Below are 17,565 nucleotides of genomic sequence, written 5' to 3'. Positions count from 1 at the left end.
CTGCTATTACTGAAAACATGTGCCACAGTCATCATTTGCATCAGAGATGGAAGAAAATTATTAGGTCATAGTTCACACCCTGCAGATCAAGTACAACTATCTTCTGCTGAAGAACCTCATAGATACTAACAAGATGACATCGCTGTCTGAGACCAATCTCTGAAAACTACTGATATTATAAAACATATACTGAGATGATCCTACTGTATCCATTTAAAATATTACTGGAAATATGGCACAAGTGAGAGTTATATTTCTGTTTCTGGCTCAGCATTATTACTTGTAAATTTCCAAACACAAAAATAATCCTGAAATATCACTACGTTTTTATGTTCCATTTAGAATAAATCATATATGAAGATATATGTGTTCTAAGAACAGTTCATCAAGAAAAAAAAAAAAAAAAAAAAAAAAAAAGAAGAAAAAAAAGAGGAAAAAAAAAAGATATGACTAAGGTAACTTCTCACTAGTACACCACATGTGATAACCATGAACATTTCAAGAAAACTGCGAGCCTCTCTCTGAATCTTTTGAGCATGGGCTGAGGGAAGTACACAAGAGCAGACAGGATATCATACCAAAAAAGGCTAGGCAGATCTTGGGAGTTTCCCAGATTACTCTATCTCTATACTCTGTTTTATTTAAAGAGCAACTTTTTCAGAATTTTTTCACAAAACCTTCACAATAAATAAATAATAATAATAATAAATAAGTAAATAAATATACAGGAGAGGGACTTCTATGAATTTTCAGTCTCATCATTCCCAGTCATGTAAGTCAACTTCCACACAACCTTTTTTTTTCTTTTTTTTTTTTTTTTTAGAATGTTATAATTGCTATGGAAAATTGTAGTACTCCCAGGCCAGATAATTACAAACCTTTTAAATTTTCTCAATCCAAAGATAGCCTTACATATTTTAACACTGTGTACTGTGTGTACTGTTTTATGTTTAACCAACAACAAAAAAAAAAAAAAGAGAGAAAAAAAAAAAAAAAAAGAAAAAAAAAAAAAAGACAACAGAAAAGAACTTGCTTGTGAAGAAGCACCAGAACCTTCCCAATGCATATGACCAGATGACCAGAGGAGGTGAAAAAGTAATTACCAGAAAAAGCTCATATGTATGCAATTTTGAAGTTAGACAATTACTGCTTTTCTTTGCATTTGTTACATGTTTGGACACTGGAATACATACGTTAAAGCTTCACGTCAAACAATATAGCTGTGACACACATTTGATACACATCACAGCAGGGACACATCATCATCACTGACCACTGTGATACGATCCAGTCGTCATCAAACTTGGTGGACTGAGCTCTTCAGCCACAGCTGTATGACTGTCCTCAGATGTACATCTATCCTACATAATGTGAAAAGTTGAGTGGAAGTAGAGGAAACCACCTAATAAGGTTTGCTCCAAACAGGAAAACTTGTCCTGACTCAGAAGTTATTTGGAACCACAGCTGCCACTTCACTCCTACAATATGCAGAACTAAGTTGACCTTTTCCTAACGCCCAAGTCCTTGACATGATTCCAATGCTTTAGGATCTACAGCCCTTGATGTGGTGGCCAGAGGGAGTGTTTTACTGATAGCATACTTACTCTGATCCCTTCTCCAAGTTTATTTTTATTGTTGATGTTGTTTGTTTCTGTTCGTTTTTGAAACCTTAGAACAATTACAAGATAAAATGCAGAAAATAGCCTGCAGAGCAAGAACATGCATCTTAAGATTTAACACATTAAGTTTGAGCTTTAAACTACCCTTCCTTTCATGGACTGGTGATTACAGAATCACAGAATCACATAATTTCTAGGTTGGAAGAGACCTCAAGATCATCGAGTCCAACCTCTGACCTAACGCTAACAGTCCCCACTAACCCATATCCATAAGCTCTACATCTAAATGTCTTTTAAAGACCTCCAGGGATGGTGACTCCACCACTTCCCTGGGCAGCCTGTTCCAATGTCTAACAACCCTTTCAGTAAAGAAGTTCTTCCTAACATCTAACCTAAAACTCCCCTGGTGCAACTTAAGCCCATTCCCCCTTGTCCTGTCACCAGGCACGTGGGAGAATAGACCATACCCCACCTCGCTACAGCCTCCTTTAAGGTATCTGTAAAGAGCAATAAGGTCACCCCTGAGCCTCCTTTTCTCCAGGCTGAACAAGCCCAGCTCCCTCAGCTGCTCCTTGTAGGACTTGTTCTCCAGGCCCTTCACCAGCTTCGTCGCCCTTCTCTGGACCCGCTCAAGCACCTCGATGTCCTTCTTGTAGCGAGGGGCCCAAAACTGAACACAGTACTCGAGGTGCGGCCTCACCAGAGCTGAGTACAGGGGGACGATCACCTCCCTAGCCCTGCTGGTCACACTGCTTCTTATACAAGCCAGGATGCTGTTGGCCTTCTTGGCCACCTGAGCACACTGCTGGCTCATATTCAGCTGACTATCAACCATCACTCCAAGGTCCTTCTCCGCCTGGCAGCTCTCCAACCATTCATCTCCCAGCCTGTAGCTCTGCTTGGGGTTATTGTGCCCCAGGTGCAGGACCCAGCACTTGGCCTTGTTAAACTTCATGCAGTTGATCTCAGCCCATCGGTGCAGCCTATCCAGATCCCCCTGCAGAGCCTTCCTACCCTCAAGCAGATTGACACACGTGCATAGCTTGGTGTCACCTGCAAACTTACTGAGGGTGCACTCAATGCCCTCATCCAGATCATTGATGAAGATATTAAAGAGGACCGGCCCCAGCACCGAGCCCTGGAGAACGCCACTAGTGACTGGCCTCCAACTGGACTTGACTCCATTTACCACAACTCTTTGGGCCCGGCTATCCAGCCAGTTTCTAACCCAACGAAGCGTGCGCCAGTCCAAGCCAAGAGCAGCCAGTTTCTTGAGGAGAATGCTGTGGGAGACAGCATTATTTATTTATTTATTTATTTTACTGCATAAAGACACCATTTTATTAAGGAATAGCAATATTCAAAAAGAATTCAATCCCTATAAAAATCTTTAGCCTGGAGAAGCAATTCCAATGCCTTTAGACCAAGTCTGAGGCACAGTTGCCTAATTCTCTATGACTTTCAGGCATAAGATGAAAATAGTGCAGCTCAGTCCTTGCAGGCTGTGGTAACTGGCACATTCAGAAAATAGAAGACATTGGTAATTTTGACTGTATAAAGCTTCAGCACTGCCCAGCCAGCCATTTCTGGAGACAGCCTAGTCCAATACATGGCTCAAAGTAAGGTCCGCCACAGCCGTTCTTCTTCTACACATGAGGACTCCACAGCTTCTCTGGCAATTCCTATCAGTGGTTGACCATGCTTCACAATATTTTTTTTTTTTTTTTTTGCTTTTGTTTGTATGGAATTTCCTGTACATCCATATTTGCCCATTGCCTCATCTTGTCACTGGGCACCATAAGAAGAGCCTGAGCCTGGCTCCATCTTTTCTCCTTCACCAGCTATTTATACACATGGTGAAGATGCCCCTTAGCCTCCCCTCCTCCTGTAGGCTAGCATGGGTAACAACACTGCAGTGTGTTATTCAGTTCAGAGGATCTACTCTGAAAAGACTCTACAAAAAGCAGATGAGACAGACTTTAAGCCCACAAACTTTGGAGACAGGCAAATAGGTTCAGTCACCACTAGCAGCTCCTTTCTGAGTATTCCCAACTGCTCTCTAAATGAAGGATAGAAACACAGAAACCACACGTTCTGTCAGTGATTGACATAAAACAGTTCACAGCACTCAGACAATGCACATTACATAACATTACTCGATACAAGAACAGAAGAGAGCCAGGATTTTAATGTCTTGTCAGATGTAAAAATTTATTTATGCTACTTATCAAATGTTTTAAATTACACAAAAGCTGACACTTCAACTTCAGGTCCAATTGTCCATCAATATGCTTTACATTGGAATAGCCTCAACATTTCCAAGTATAATTTTTACAAGATGGTTTAGAACAGCAGAATCTCATAAATAATGGCCAACTTCATAAGCCTGAAGGTCACTGTCTGATCAGTATATCTTTGCTGAGCATTATCCACAGATCAGAACAGTGGAAGTCATAAGGCCATTGTAATCCCCAAACACTACCACTACTGCACTCAGAGCACATAAATCATGTTGTCCTGCATTAGTAATACCAAACATTATAGCTAGTCTTAAAAATTTACCACATATATCCCTAACAAAACATTTTTTAAAAAACTTTTTTTTTTAAACAGTATGACAGAACCATGCATCAAAACAACTGTGAAATACATAATCGTTCATTTGGCTTGGTTTTACAATAAAAACAAAAATCAGTCATCTGTTTGTTAACTTCATCTCTTGTGTTGTGCTCCTTTCCCCTCCGCTCTTACTTAGAAAAAAAAAAAAAAAAAAAAAAAAAAAAGATTAGACCAGGCAGTTTAATTGTAGCACTGAGGTAGCATATTTTAATTGAATAGAATAATAGGTGTGTTACAGTGCCTGCTCTCCATTAAAGCACACAACACACAAAAAGAAAATCCCCAGTTGTTTTTCAACTTCTTTGGAAAAGACAAGTGAAGAGTTAATTTCCAACATCTATCCCATTATAAATTCAAAGCACAAAGCATCTCTGGATGGTAGATACATTATACCAGGTAGAATGAATGAGAACACATATGATGAGAAAGAATTATGTCAGTTTTATTAGAACTATAGTAACATTTCAGCTCCACAGCACATATTGTTCCCTATTATGAAATGCATCTTTTTGAAATTAAATTTCAAAGACTAGGATCCTGAAAATGGGCATCTGTGTCTTAGTTCTTCTAAATGATTTTCAGACCCTTTGCAGAAAGGGTCCAATAATTGCAACAAAACCAAAAGAGATCAAACAGACCTAATACAAAATCAATAGGATTTATCAAAATGATTATATTAAAAAAATCAAAGTTAAGGGAAAACATATTGCATGACTGAATGAACTGAGAACACTTTCCACTCACTCAAAATTTAGAGTTGGAATAGCCTTAGAAATCACGTCAGGAGTAGAAGCATAGCTTCATAACAAACCATGAGTAACAAAATTTCTCAGCTTTGTCCTTCTGATTAAAAGCTTTAAAAGAAAAAGCTGAAATCACGCTGTACCCAGCCTTAATAGCCAGATGATCTGATGAAGTAACTCTTAACAGACTCCTGTACATGTTGGGGTGAATAGTTAGCAGTGATCCCAAAGAATGGCAATCATTTTCTGCTCTCTGTCATGCTTCTACATACACATAACCTTGTTAAACTCTGTTGCACAGTACACAATCCCCACCCAGCCCCAGGCTGGATCTCCGAATCCCCCCCCTCCACCTTTTGAATAGCAAATCAAAAATTTTACTGCAGTTAAGACTCAAATCCAGCTGCATGCATAAGAGGAATTGTTTTTGTTTTTTAAACATTTTGGAAAGCAATTTGAGAATGTAGCTGAGCTTACTGATAAATAAACTCTCAGGAAAACATGTATACAGTAGAGGAAAAATGCAAATAAACTAAGTTATAATGACCAATTCAAGCTGTTTAGGGAGACAAACATTAATCTTTCAAGTAATCCAAGATGCATTCCCAACACCTGCTATCAAAAGTTTAAGGCTTTTATGAACACCCTCTTAAATACAAAATGAGTATTAAACATAAGAAACCTGTTTACAGTAAATACAAACATCTGAAAAATCTCTGAAACCTGTTTATACAAATACTAATAAATTCTTTCATATTTTGTACAACTAGAAGGTGCACAGACTGGCATTCAAGCGGTCAATGCTGGCAAATGTCTGTCAGACAATAACATGATTTACTTGGATAACAATATAGTTTAAAATGCCATAAATTAAAAATAAGTTAGTTCACATTTTCTTCCTCAGTTTTTATGTACATCTTAGTCTTTAATGAGCTCTTGTAGCCTTCTTCAGCAGCTCGAGGTCTTTCCGTCGGCTCTTGATTGCTCTGGCACAGCCATACTCTTCCAGTTGCAAAGGGATATACTTCTCTATGTGAACTAGCCCATGCCCAGCAGGACCGGTAAACAGCTTAATCCAGGATGGCTTAAAGGTGCCTCTAAAACCCAGAAAGGCCAAGCTTCCTGTGACAAAAACAGCTCAGTGTTACAAAAACAGCTCAATTGCAACACACATCCGGACAGGAGGGGAACAACACTCTCCTCCAAAATCCTCCCCTTGCCAATTACTCAGTATATTAAACCAGCCTCAGCATCACAAGCACCTAACAGGGAAAGATTAATTTAATTATTTTTTTTTAATTGTTGTTCAGTATTGTTTTTATAAAATATCAGTATCTATGATACTGCTCTCTCACAGAGGACTTGTGTCACAGCTCTGAAGGGATGAGAGCTGCCCCATGGTGTTTGTAGAAAGTATCATCCCTCAAAATACCAACAGCTTCTCATCTTTACCTTCACATTTTGTTACAACAGAAAATATTAGACTAGCACAAGGGATTTAAAAATAGAATGCAATTCTCCCAGGTTTGCTGTGAGAGACAAAACAAAGGCTTTGGGGAAAAAAAAAAAAAAAAAAAAAAAAAGGCTGCAGCTTTCTCTGTAATCCAGGTACAAAGAACTGCTAGTCACTTCCCTGCTTGCAATAAACTTTGCACAGTGCCCTCTGGGCAATGAGAGGTGACGTCTGCCCGCATGAGAAACCCATTATGGAAACAAACATAGACCAAGGAGGTGCTAGGTAGTGTCAAAGAAACATGCAAAGATTTCACCAACCGTTGCTCTGAAGATAAGGTGGTTTAGCTGTCCCCAGGGACATTAAGACTTCTGATAAGTTATTAGGAATTTCTACATCGCCTCTTGTGCTCAGTAGAACTATAGACCTGCATCAGAAACAGTACAGAGACAGCAGTGGTTATAACCATAAAAGTTTTTCCACATACTTTATAGCTAGCTGGCCTTACAGTCTACTTGCTTGAGAGTTCTCATGGCAAGGCTGTACATAGAAATAGACAAAATTCTCTGGAAGGTAGTACCTATAAAAACATCCACTAGGAAAATAAAAAAATATATATATATATATATATAAAACTCATATATTTAACTCAAAATCCTTTAAATAATTTCCAATTATTTTTATATGAAAAAAGTGAAGCTATCGACCCAAAACTGAAATATTAGAAACTAGATTTTTTTTTCCTGACACTAACCTTTTATAGTTTGTTTGTGTTTTTTTTTTTTTTAAATGCTAAATAATTTTCACCCTGGATAGGGAGAAAACTCATTCCCAACTAGTTTGATATCTTATCATACAATTCGTGTCAGTAGTGATAAGCAACCTTATTAAAACAGAAGTTCTTCCTGTTTTAAGCAACGAGGTGTTACAACATGATGTTTACTTTCTTTTTGAACTGGAAGACAGGCAACGCTGGGAAATCTAAAGAGCTTCTTCATTTTCTCAGTTGAATTTGTCTGTTAAATTGCTCCTATATTTCTCCTTTTTCCTCAGCTTTGATACATGTTTTGTTCACTTTCAGCATTACTATGTAACTATTATTAGTTAAATCCTTGCTAGAGAGAACTACATCTTGCAGAACATATCAGAAGTAAATGCTCATCACACGTACCTTTGTGGAATTCCAGATTTTAAATATCCACATACACGCTTAATGTCCGCTCCAGAAAATAATTTATTTCCTGACACTGTGCCAACACAAGCATCAACTACAACAATAAGTATACCATTATCCTTGAAGGAAAACGTAGTGTCATTAACCTGAATGGGAGAAGAGACAGGAGAGAAAAAATGTTTTTCTTAAATTTACTATAAGTTCATCAGCTGTTATACTGCAGCATTAACCTACATCAGGTTTAGCCACAACAGCATTCTAAATAGAAATGCTCTCCTCCCACTAGCAGTTCCTCATTTTTCCCCCCACAAGGGAAAATTTTCAGCGGGACTTCTGAAATTGTATGGAAACCAGTTTTTACATGGAGATCAGTCAAATTTCAAGTGATTTACTACCTGCTTCAGGAAGCTACCACTCAAATACCGAACCATCCACACTTGTTGGCAGTAGTGCAGTTAACTAGTCTCTGTGTCTGCTTGGTTTTAGTGGTCTGTCCTTCCATGCTGCATTCTTACTGCTCTGGATATAGCAAACACATTCTTGTACAAGTCTGCAGCTGATAGGATTGTACTACTCGTGACATTCAGCTGTCTAAAGAACTCAAGAATTCCACTGTTTCAACCAAGCTAGTACACTGACGTTGCAGAATTTAAGTCACAAATAAATTTAAAGCTTTGTGGTGTAAGCCTATCTACAAACACTATCTTCAATCACATGCAAGTCTCCTTCAGCATCTGAACAGAAAAATCAAAGTGGGTATTTTATACAATTCTACATTACTAGATATACCAGAACTATATCAGAACAAATACCAAAATATTCAAAACGTTAATTACTAAAGAATTCATAGAAGTTTAGCAAAACTACTTGAGGACTTGAATGTCTCATCCTATTAAACTACCAATATGTCAAGAATAAATTTGACGATGAGGATTTAACTAACAAGTGGGGTTTTTTTGTTTGTTTTTTCTAAAAGTGCCAACAATAAATGCATAGCCATCCAGGTTTCTGCATGAATCAGAGCATTTAAAGTTTTTTTCCTACCAGTACAATTTCTCTACTGCTGCAAAGGATTTGAATACACAAAAGAGGACATTGTAGCTTCCTTTTCTAAGGTTAAAACACAAGTTTTCTGATTGTTTTCCAGACCACGAACCAACATTTTTTATTCAGGTGAAGAAAAGTGAGCTAAGCATTATGCAAGGCTAAACAACTGTTGTAATAAAAGCTGCTACAGAGAAAGAAAGAAAAAAATACTCACAGAAATAAATGCTTGCTGACCTCTACTTAAATCTTTTTTACCAGATGAATTAATCTGCACAAGGAGGTAGTTTTTGTGAGGATCACTGGTGAATACCATCTAGATATCAAACAAAACACTTCAATTACCCATATGCATATGTCATCAACACTTTATCATGATATGCATTTTGCAAGACAGCTCATGCTCCAAAGCAGTGTGACAGTATTTGTGTTTATACTAATGCTTACAAATACTGTGTTATACAAATAGTGTAATTTATTTTATTCTTTACTTTCAGTATTTTTTCTGAGCTTGCATAGAGAAAATGGATAATGCAATTTTCACATTTTTGCTAATAAGCAAAATCCCCTCAAAAAGAGAAGGTTGGCGAATCGTATGCCTTGAACTTCAGGTCTCTACAGCAAAGCTTTCCTACATGGGAGCACAGATGATACAGTAGCTCAAGACATCAGATCTGTCCATGCCATGGAGACCCTTCTCCGAAGCACACAGAGCAAAACACAATTAAGCTGCAGCATTTTTCAAACAGCAAAAATTGAAAACTCCATACTACAGTCTCCCTGCCTTCTAGTGTACAGATAAACAATGTGACCACTGTAAATTCTGTGCTGAAAAACTGAAACTCTGCTTTAACATGAGTAGAATATAACACCAACTATATAGACAATGCAAGTTTTTGCCTATTTTATTTTACCTGAGTTGTGCCACACTTTGTACACGGTACAGTAGTTTTTACTGGCATCTGCTTTATGACAGTTGGTCCTTGGTAGTACTTTGGGTAAGCTTTTGCCATGCAGTTACTGACTCCTTTTGCTGGATCTTTGGTCACAATTTTGATCCTTTCACATCCCTGAGATGAGCAATAACTGTGACCATCCCTACTGTATTTGGCTTGAAGAAATAAAAACAGTAATCTACACAAAAAAAAAAAGGTAGGGGAGAGGGAAGAATATAGAAAAATTACTGGAAAGATTTATGTTAAATCTCAGCAGCTATATTTCATGGTTTTGAGAAGCAGAAAAACTACAGTATTTACTTCTGTACCGTTGTTCAAACTTTTTCAAAATATTTTGAAAATATTACTAGAATAGAATAGTAGACTAGAATATTATCTTGAAAACCTTACTAGAGTTAAGAAGTCCCCACAGACATATGTGAAATCCCCAGCAATTAAAAGAAATATTACTATGGATGTGTACGTTCTGAAAAGAACATACCTGAAAAGAACATTCCTCAAAATAGAGGCTTTCAGGAAACAAAATCAAAAGATAAACAAACAAAAAACAGAACAGAAAACAACCTATATAAATGTTTTCCTTGATCATTGATGTTTACAGATACCACTGGTAATTGTTTGGATATTCATCTTTATCCACCAGAAATGGAAAATATAATTAGACTGTTGCATGCTGTGAATGTCTGGAAATGCAATTTAGTGTAGCGGTCATAAATGCTACCACTGCAAAGAAACTGTTAATTCTTTTATATATTTAACTGTTATCACTGTAGCTGGAAGCATACGTGTCTTTCAAAAAAGCTACATTCATCTGCCCATTTACCATAGATAATGGAACAAAGTCTTGTATTAATCATTTGCTTATATATTAATGATAAAAAATTTCAAACACACAAGTGGTGTATGTAGGACTTATTTTGGAAAATGTTGACCATATCCTTAAGCCTGTCAGAAGGATCTCAGTACGTTCCTGACAGAAAAAATTTCAAAAGAAACTAGGAATTTTAAATAGTATTCACAAAGCTGTAAAGAGATTTCTAGAAATACATATTTTTCAAAACATTCTTGGAACAGAAAACATCTCAGAAGTTGAGCAAGAATGTATGAATTTTATTTAAAGACTTAGAAGTTACTTCCTGCAAGATACTTTTCTGCAACCCCATTGATACCATGTTTTCTCCTGATGTGGGATAGGAAGTATCTGTGGAATTATGGTGCTCTTGGGAAAGTACTCCAGTGACAGCCATCTCTATTTTGGAGATTCAAAGTCACAATGTATTCTTTAAAAGAAGCTTTGTGCTCCTTTCTAAAAGCTTTTCTCTAATATAGGTGTCTCAACCAGTTGCTATCACTGATGTCAAACTGATCACTTCTAACATTAAGCATATAACTTGACCCTAGTGGAATAAGGTGTTACCCAGTACTGTTGTCAAAATAAAACTTCTTGTCTGATCGATTCTTTTCAAGCTCCAGAATTGAAGATACTGGCACATAGCGCTCTATCTTGCTTGACAAAGCAGATGACTTCCTTTGAAAGGTTTCCAGTACTATAACAAAATCTGTATTTGGTTGGTAACAAAGACCAACACGAATCCAGTCATTCCTGAAACAAAATAAATGTATAATTCACCACAGGAGCAGTTAACACCACTATGTGCAGCATGCAGATCACTCAAAAAAACAAGTAACAAGAACACAAAAAGCTCCTAGACCCCCAACCAGAACATCTTTCTTCCCTCCTCTACTTAAAAGTGTTCCACTGAAATATTATAGTGACTTGGAAACCTGTAGGAAATATTTGATTTTATTATTTAAACATTTAATTACTTTATCTGACATCAAGAGCAAGTATCCCTAACTATTCAGCTTCAGTTCTGCTGAATTTCACTATCTGATGTATTTTCTCCTCCAAAGGATTTTCCTTAAATATTGGGTGTATTTTTAACTTTAGCTGCAGGTCTATTGCTTAATCTCCTGCTTTTAATACTTTAATATTTGTAACACAAAAAAATAAAAATAATAAAAAAATCAAGATCCAGTATGACTGATAGTTACAAACTCTCATCATGCTAATTCTGCAGGACATTTCTTAATTGTTGCCTTATGGTTCAATGACATTAAAGAATGGAAACATACTTGTTGAAGTTGATGAGATACAGGTAAGTGACATTTGGAGCTTTTCCATTCCAATGTATTGTGTAGCCCTTTTGGAGCATCACTACTGGCTGGTATTGCTGAAAGACAGCTCTTTGATTAATACCTCTAAGAACCATGGGATTGGATGGGTACTCATCTCGTACAATAGTCATGGAAAGATTCTGTCCATTCCATGTTTGGACATAGACCTACATCATATTAAAGAGGAGGAAAAAAAAAAAAGGAAAGGTTTGGATGCATTTTTTTAATCAGTACAAGAAGAAATTAAATAAAATAGCAAAATCTGTATATTATTGCAGCAGAACTCCTGCACTGTGAGGTTCTGAGCTATGCAATACGCAAATATTTCTCAAAAGAAATATTTATTTTCCCCCAGAAGAGCCTTATTTGAAAAAAATACTGGGGATTTTTACAGACTTTAACAAAAAAAAAAAAAAAAAAAAAGGAAAAAAATGGGAAAAAAAGCAGGGAACAACAGCAGCAGCAACAAAAATAAACAGTATTTTTGTAATACTACAGTACTTGGTCAAACTCATATAGAACAGGAACCAGACCTGTTCTTTATATTCAGGAGGTGGTATTTAAGATCTTCATTAAAAAAGAAATAATGAAAAATAATCAGCAAACCACAGGAATCTCCAGCAGAAGAAAACACCTCCAATACAAAGATATTGTAATAGATAGGACTTCAACAAGGAACTCTTGGCATGCATACTCACAACATATGCATTTGCTTTTACCCTGCAACATCTAATATTGTACTCTCAGTTTACATGCTGAAGGGAACGTGGTATACAAAACTAGCCAAAAATTGTAATGTGTTTTTGTTTGTTGTTTTTTTTTTTTTTTTTTTTTAACTCAAAAGAATTTTAAAGATTTTTCTTTTCTTTAAACCCAAAGATGAGGAATTTGTACTTCTTACACCTCATGTCTCCCTAACAGCTTGTGCATAGTGTAGATTTGTCTCAAACAGAAGCCAGAGTAATACTAGCCTGTGCATAGGTCCCGCTGCAAATCACTCCATTCCATTCCGTATTATTAATGCACTTGGGGTGTTGAATCAGGTAGTTATCCATTCTGCCCACATAGGTATCCTTGTAACCAGTCACTGAACCATCTACATCATGGAATATTGAGTTCTTGTCACCATCCAGATCTCCTTCTTCAAACCAGGGACCAGGTTTTCCAAAAAAGGCTTTTAAAGAAACCTGGTAAAAAGAATTAAAATATATTTTTCCTTTTTTCTGAGGTGAAGCACAGATTAACACTTACATGCTTGCAAAAACACAGGAATTTGACAAAGTTGATTAAGTCTTCAGTCAAGAGCAATGCAATTTTAGTAGGCTCAGGCCATCTCTTGCTTCTGAGCTGTGTTAGTAGTTACAATTGAAAATTCATTACTAAAGATACACCAGACCTTATAAAACTTATTTTCAGCTTCACCATTAGCTATAAAAGAGATCATTAATGCAAACCATCCTACATATTCCTTGGTATTACATTTTTTGTCTGGGAGACAAAAGACACATTGGATGACCACCAATCAAGAGATACTCTGGAGTAGGAATATAAGGAAGAGTTGGACATCTTTTCCACAGGGTCTTGGATGCTTATTTTAAATACAGCAAGAAGAAAATATAAGCCATCTAAAAAAAAGTAAAAGAAAATTTGTATAAACTTACATTTGGACCAAACTTCACAAGAGATATGTTGTTTTTTGGTGTCATCTGCCAAGGGTTTTTCATCAAGAAACCAATTGCACTGGTAAACCTGTCTGGAGTTGGCACAAAGTTTTTGAATGTGCACTTGGTAAGGTGAATGGGTCCATCATAAATTTGAAAACCTCGAATCGGAAATGTCCTGTTAATAAAAATAAATATTTACAGCATCCTCTAACAAAACTGTGACAAGCTTTTTTACTCATTCACAAGAACCAAGAATGCAACATTAATATAATGACCTGCAGGTTATATCCCAGTAAAGGAAATCTTTCTGTATTTATCTAATGAGCCTAAAATTCCCATGCCCTTTTGAATTTTCCTGTTAGAAGAGAACAGCTATTGTTGTCCATTTGCTAATGTACTCTCTCCCCAGTGTGGGAAACAAAGCAGCATTATATCATCATCTCTTTAGTCAATCATGATAACTGGAATAAGTGCCTGAATACTGGAGGAAAGAAAATATCACTCCTGTCTTTAAGCAGGGCAAGGAGGAAGATCCAGGGAACTATAAGCTGGTCAGCCTCACCTCCATCCCTGGGAAAGTGATGGAGGAACTAATCCTAGATACCATTTCCAGGCATGTGAAGAACAAAGTGACCATGAGTGGTCACAATGCATTAACCAAGGGAAAAGCATGTTTGATCTACTTGAAAGCATACTACAATGAAGTGACAGGTTTGTTAAATGGGTGGGGAGGAAGGGAGTTGGGCAGTGGATACAGTCTACCCACATTTCTGAAAGACTGTTAACACTCTTCCATAAAATCACCACAGAGAAGGTGACGAAGTATTGGCTGGATGTACAGACAGTAAGGAGAACTGAAAACCACCTGAACAGCTGGGCCCAGAGGGTGGCAATCAGTAGAACCCAGTCTAGTTGGAGACCAGTAACCAGTGGTGTACCCCAGGAGTCAATACTGGGTCCAGTACTGTTATACATTTTAATTAATGATCTAGTTGACAGGAGTAGAGTGCCTCAGCCAGTCTGCAGGCTGGGAGACTGTTGCTCATACTCTGGAGGATTATGTTGCCATTCAAAGAGACCTCAGCAGGCTGAAGAAACGGCTTGACAGGAACCGCATGAAGTTCAACAATAGCAACAGTGAAGTACTGCACCTGGAGAGGAACAACCCCATGCACCACTGCACTCTGCTTTGCTGAAGAGGCCCAGGGGGTTCTAACGGACACCAGGCTGAACATGAGCCACAAATGTGCCATTGTAGCAAAGAAGGTTAATGGTGCATTAGGCAAAATGTTGCCAGCATGCTGAGGGAGGTGATTCTTCCCCTCTATTCAGCATTGGTAAGGCCACACCTGGAGTACTAGGTCCAGATCTGGGCTCAGTACAAGGGAGACATCTCAGAGGCACTGGACAAGGAAGGGCCAAAAAGATGATGAAGGGACTAGAGCACCTCTCCCTGTAAGGAAAGACTCAGATGGCTCTGATTGTTTAGTTTAGAGGAGACAAGAGTCATGGCAGGACCTCACTCATGTCTACAAACAGCTGAAGGGAGGGTAAAAGATGGAGCCAGGTTCTTTTTGTTGGTGCCTAGTGACAGGACAAGGGACAGTGGGAAAAAAATGAAACACAGGAGATTCCTTCTGAACATCAGGAAGCATTTCTTTACTGTGTGGGTGACTGAGCACTGGCACAGGTTGTCCAGAGAGGCTGCCTTTTTGGAGATCTTCAAAAGCTGTCTAGCCATTGTCCTGGACAATCTGCTGTATATGGCTCTACTTGAGCAAGGTGGTTGAACCAGATGACCTCCAGAGCTCCCTTCACCATTTTGTAAGCCTGCCCAGCTACAACAAATTATCTCAAGTATCACTACCACATTCAGTTGTTTGCTCTCAATGGCTAAATGACACAAAAACAGGATGCCTGGGATCTAGTTCTCTTGTCTTTCACGTTCTGCAATAAGGACAGGACCTGGCACCATTTTTAACAAGCATTCCAGCAAGCCACAGAGAGAAGGAAAGGATCGCTGTCACACATTTGTATTTGTTACGGATAGACTGTAGTCAGTAGTTCCAAGTTGAGCCTAGAATTCCCTTTACCTGAAAACTTTCTCTCTTCCAGGCCCAAATATTCACACATTAATGATGATAAACTAAGGTTTTATTAAAGCAGAATAATTTAAATTGCTAAGGAAAATTAACCTGCAGTAGCAGAAAATGAAAACTGCCTCTGGAAAAAAGGTCTTTCAAAGTATTCAAAACAAAAGGGGAATATCACCTTCAATAGTGTCTTCATGCCCTGCATTTCAAGTAAGAAGGGTGTTTATAACTGATACAAACAACACTTCTGGTATATTATTTCCTTCACTCGTGACATACTTACCGATTTCGAGGCAGAGTGCGTCCCTTATTGTCTATTCCTCCAGACCCTGTATATTTATTTTGACCACCATGAAACCCATAGTTCTTGCTCTCCCCTATGAACAGAGACTCAGATACCTCTTGGCTGGCACCTTCATCATTTGGGAAGCTCCCATCACTATCAAAGCAACATCAGAGATAAGAGAGAGTCTTTTAGCCAAGACTTTCCAGCAGATGAAAACACGAAGGCATACTCCTACTTTTGTAATAGTCTTCATAAAGCAAAGCAGTCTATACCTTATTTGTAATACATAGAGCAATAAATTTAACTATTAATGGTATTACAGTCTACTACAGTTTGAAAGGCTAAAAACACCTGTACAGAGCTGAGCATTACATTTTCTGTCTCTCTTCGCAGCACTCTGTTACAGCCCATTTCCACAACTCTGGAAACAGCTTATCACAACCGAAATGGCAGCAGTTTCGGCTTTTTACCCAAGGTACTTGATTCCCTTTCATTAAAATGAGACTCTGTTCACTCTAACACTCATCGCTTCTTTTCCTTTACTCATCTTGAATTGTTCAGGAGGAAAAAAAAAAAAAAAAAAATCAAAACTGCCTAGGGCATCATACCACACCAAAAAGACCTGAATAAACATAACCCTCTTGATGAAGAGTGGTGTAAAGCACACAGATTGAATAAAGTGCAAAGTTTGGCAGCTGTGTCAATTTACAGCTTTAATAACATCTTCCATACCACTGGAAACGGGCTCCAAACTGAAACTCTATCCTTATGAAAGTACCTTTAATTGATTTATCTATGTTACATTCCTCAACTTTTAAGAAAGAAAACACAGAAGAGATGAAGCTTAAGTACTCACCTAGCAAATGTCAAACCAATTCCATTGTCCGCAAACCTAAAAGAAAGTTCATAAAATCAAGCTTCAGTTACATCTTCTGGACTATCCTACAACAAAATGCTGTAAGAACACATCCTGCTAGGTACTGAAGAAAGCCTGAGTTTTTGCATTTTAGAATTTAGAGAACACCAGTACTTACAAATAATTCTAGTAAAAATGCTGATTAAAAACAAAACAAAACCAAAACAAATTTCTATATATTTTAAGTAGAAACCTGAAAGCCTCAGAGAAACCACAGGCATATCAGTATAAATTTATGGTTTCAATCGACTTTTAGACTTCTGTTATAGATATAGTTTCATTTTTCCATTAAGATAGGTTCTCATCTAATCATGTAAAACCTTGCTTCTTTTAAAGCAGTGGATTGTTGTGATTGTTGTGAAAGCACTGGAAGATATCAAGCAGTTCCCAGATAAAAGCGTCAATCTTCTATCATAACCCTGTAGTACGATTTCATAAAAACAGATTCAGAGGAAACTTCTTAACAACATGCAGCTGTTTGCTTCTGGATACATACCCGGAATTTTGAATAAGGATATCTCCTCCCCTGACCCAGGCCCCATGATCATTGTTTTTGAAAGAGATTAATCTGTCAATCAGGGCAGCAACTCGGGGTTTTTCAGGGTCTGCATCTTGATGAGGTCGAAACCTGTGACAGATAAAAACCCAAACACTCAATATAAAAATACTGTTTGTTTTATACAGGTCAAATATGTTGAACTGAGAAACCTTGAAAGACAAACCCCCGCTTTTATCTGACAGGTAAAATCAACTCAGCTTCATGCTAGGACTGACAGAAGCCAAAACCATGTGCATCTGTAGCTATTCATTTCCAGAAAAG

At 37.6% G+C, this 17,565-nt stretch overlaps 1 protein-coding gene across 6 annotated transcripts in view; it reads right to left on the bottom strand.

Annotated features, from left to right (window-relative positions):
* Positions 1–3,811: 3,811 nt before the first annotated feature.
* CEMIP2 (cell migration inducing hyaluronidase 2) overlaps positions 3,812–17,565 on the bottom strand; it is a 56,398-nt gene continuing 42,644 nt past the window's right edge. For all 6 annotated transcript variants that reach the window (XM_082783477.1, XM_082783475.1, XM_082783478.1 and 3 more), the window contains 12 exons: positions 17,242–17,373; positions 16,686–16,721; positions 15,827–15,982; positions 13,448–13,625; positions 12,758–12,973; positions 11,745–11,953; positions 11,026–11,211; positions 9,567–9,786; positions 8,870–8,968; positions 7,606–7,754; positions 6,755–6,861; positions 3,812–6,103 (listed from right to left, as the gene is read on the bottom strand). In XM_082783477.1, coding sequence (XP_082639603.1) covers positions 5,907–6,103; positions 6,755–6,861; positions 7,606–7,754; positions 8,870–8,968; positions 9,567–9,786; positions 11,026–11,211; positions 11,745–11,953; positions 12,758–12,973; positions 13,448–13,625; positions 15,827–15,982; positions 16,686–16,721; positions 17,242–17,373 — 1,885 coding nt within the window. In that variant the 3' untranslated portion in view covers positions 3,812–5,906. The remainder of the gene's footprint in view (positions 6,104–6,754; positions 6,862–7,605; positions 7,755–8,869; positions 8,969–9,566; positions 9,787–11,025; positions 11,212–11,744; positions 11,954–12,757; positions 12,974–13,447; positions 13,626–15,826; positions 15,983–16,685; positions 16,722–17,241; positions 17,374–17,565) is intronic.

The sequence above is a fragment of the Aythya marila genome, assembly GCF_965140915.1.
Source record: "Aythya marila genome assembly, chromosome: Z".
In the NCBI taxonomy this organism is placed as follows: Eukaryota; Metazoa; Chordata; class Aves; order Anseriformes; family Anatidae; genus Aythya; species Aythya marila.
This window is presented reverse-complemented; position numbering and strand designations above follow the sequence as displayed.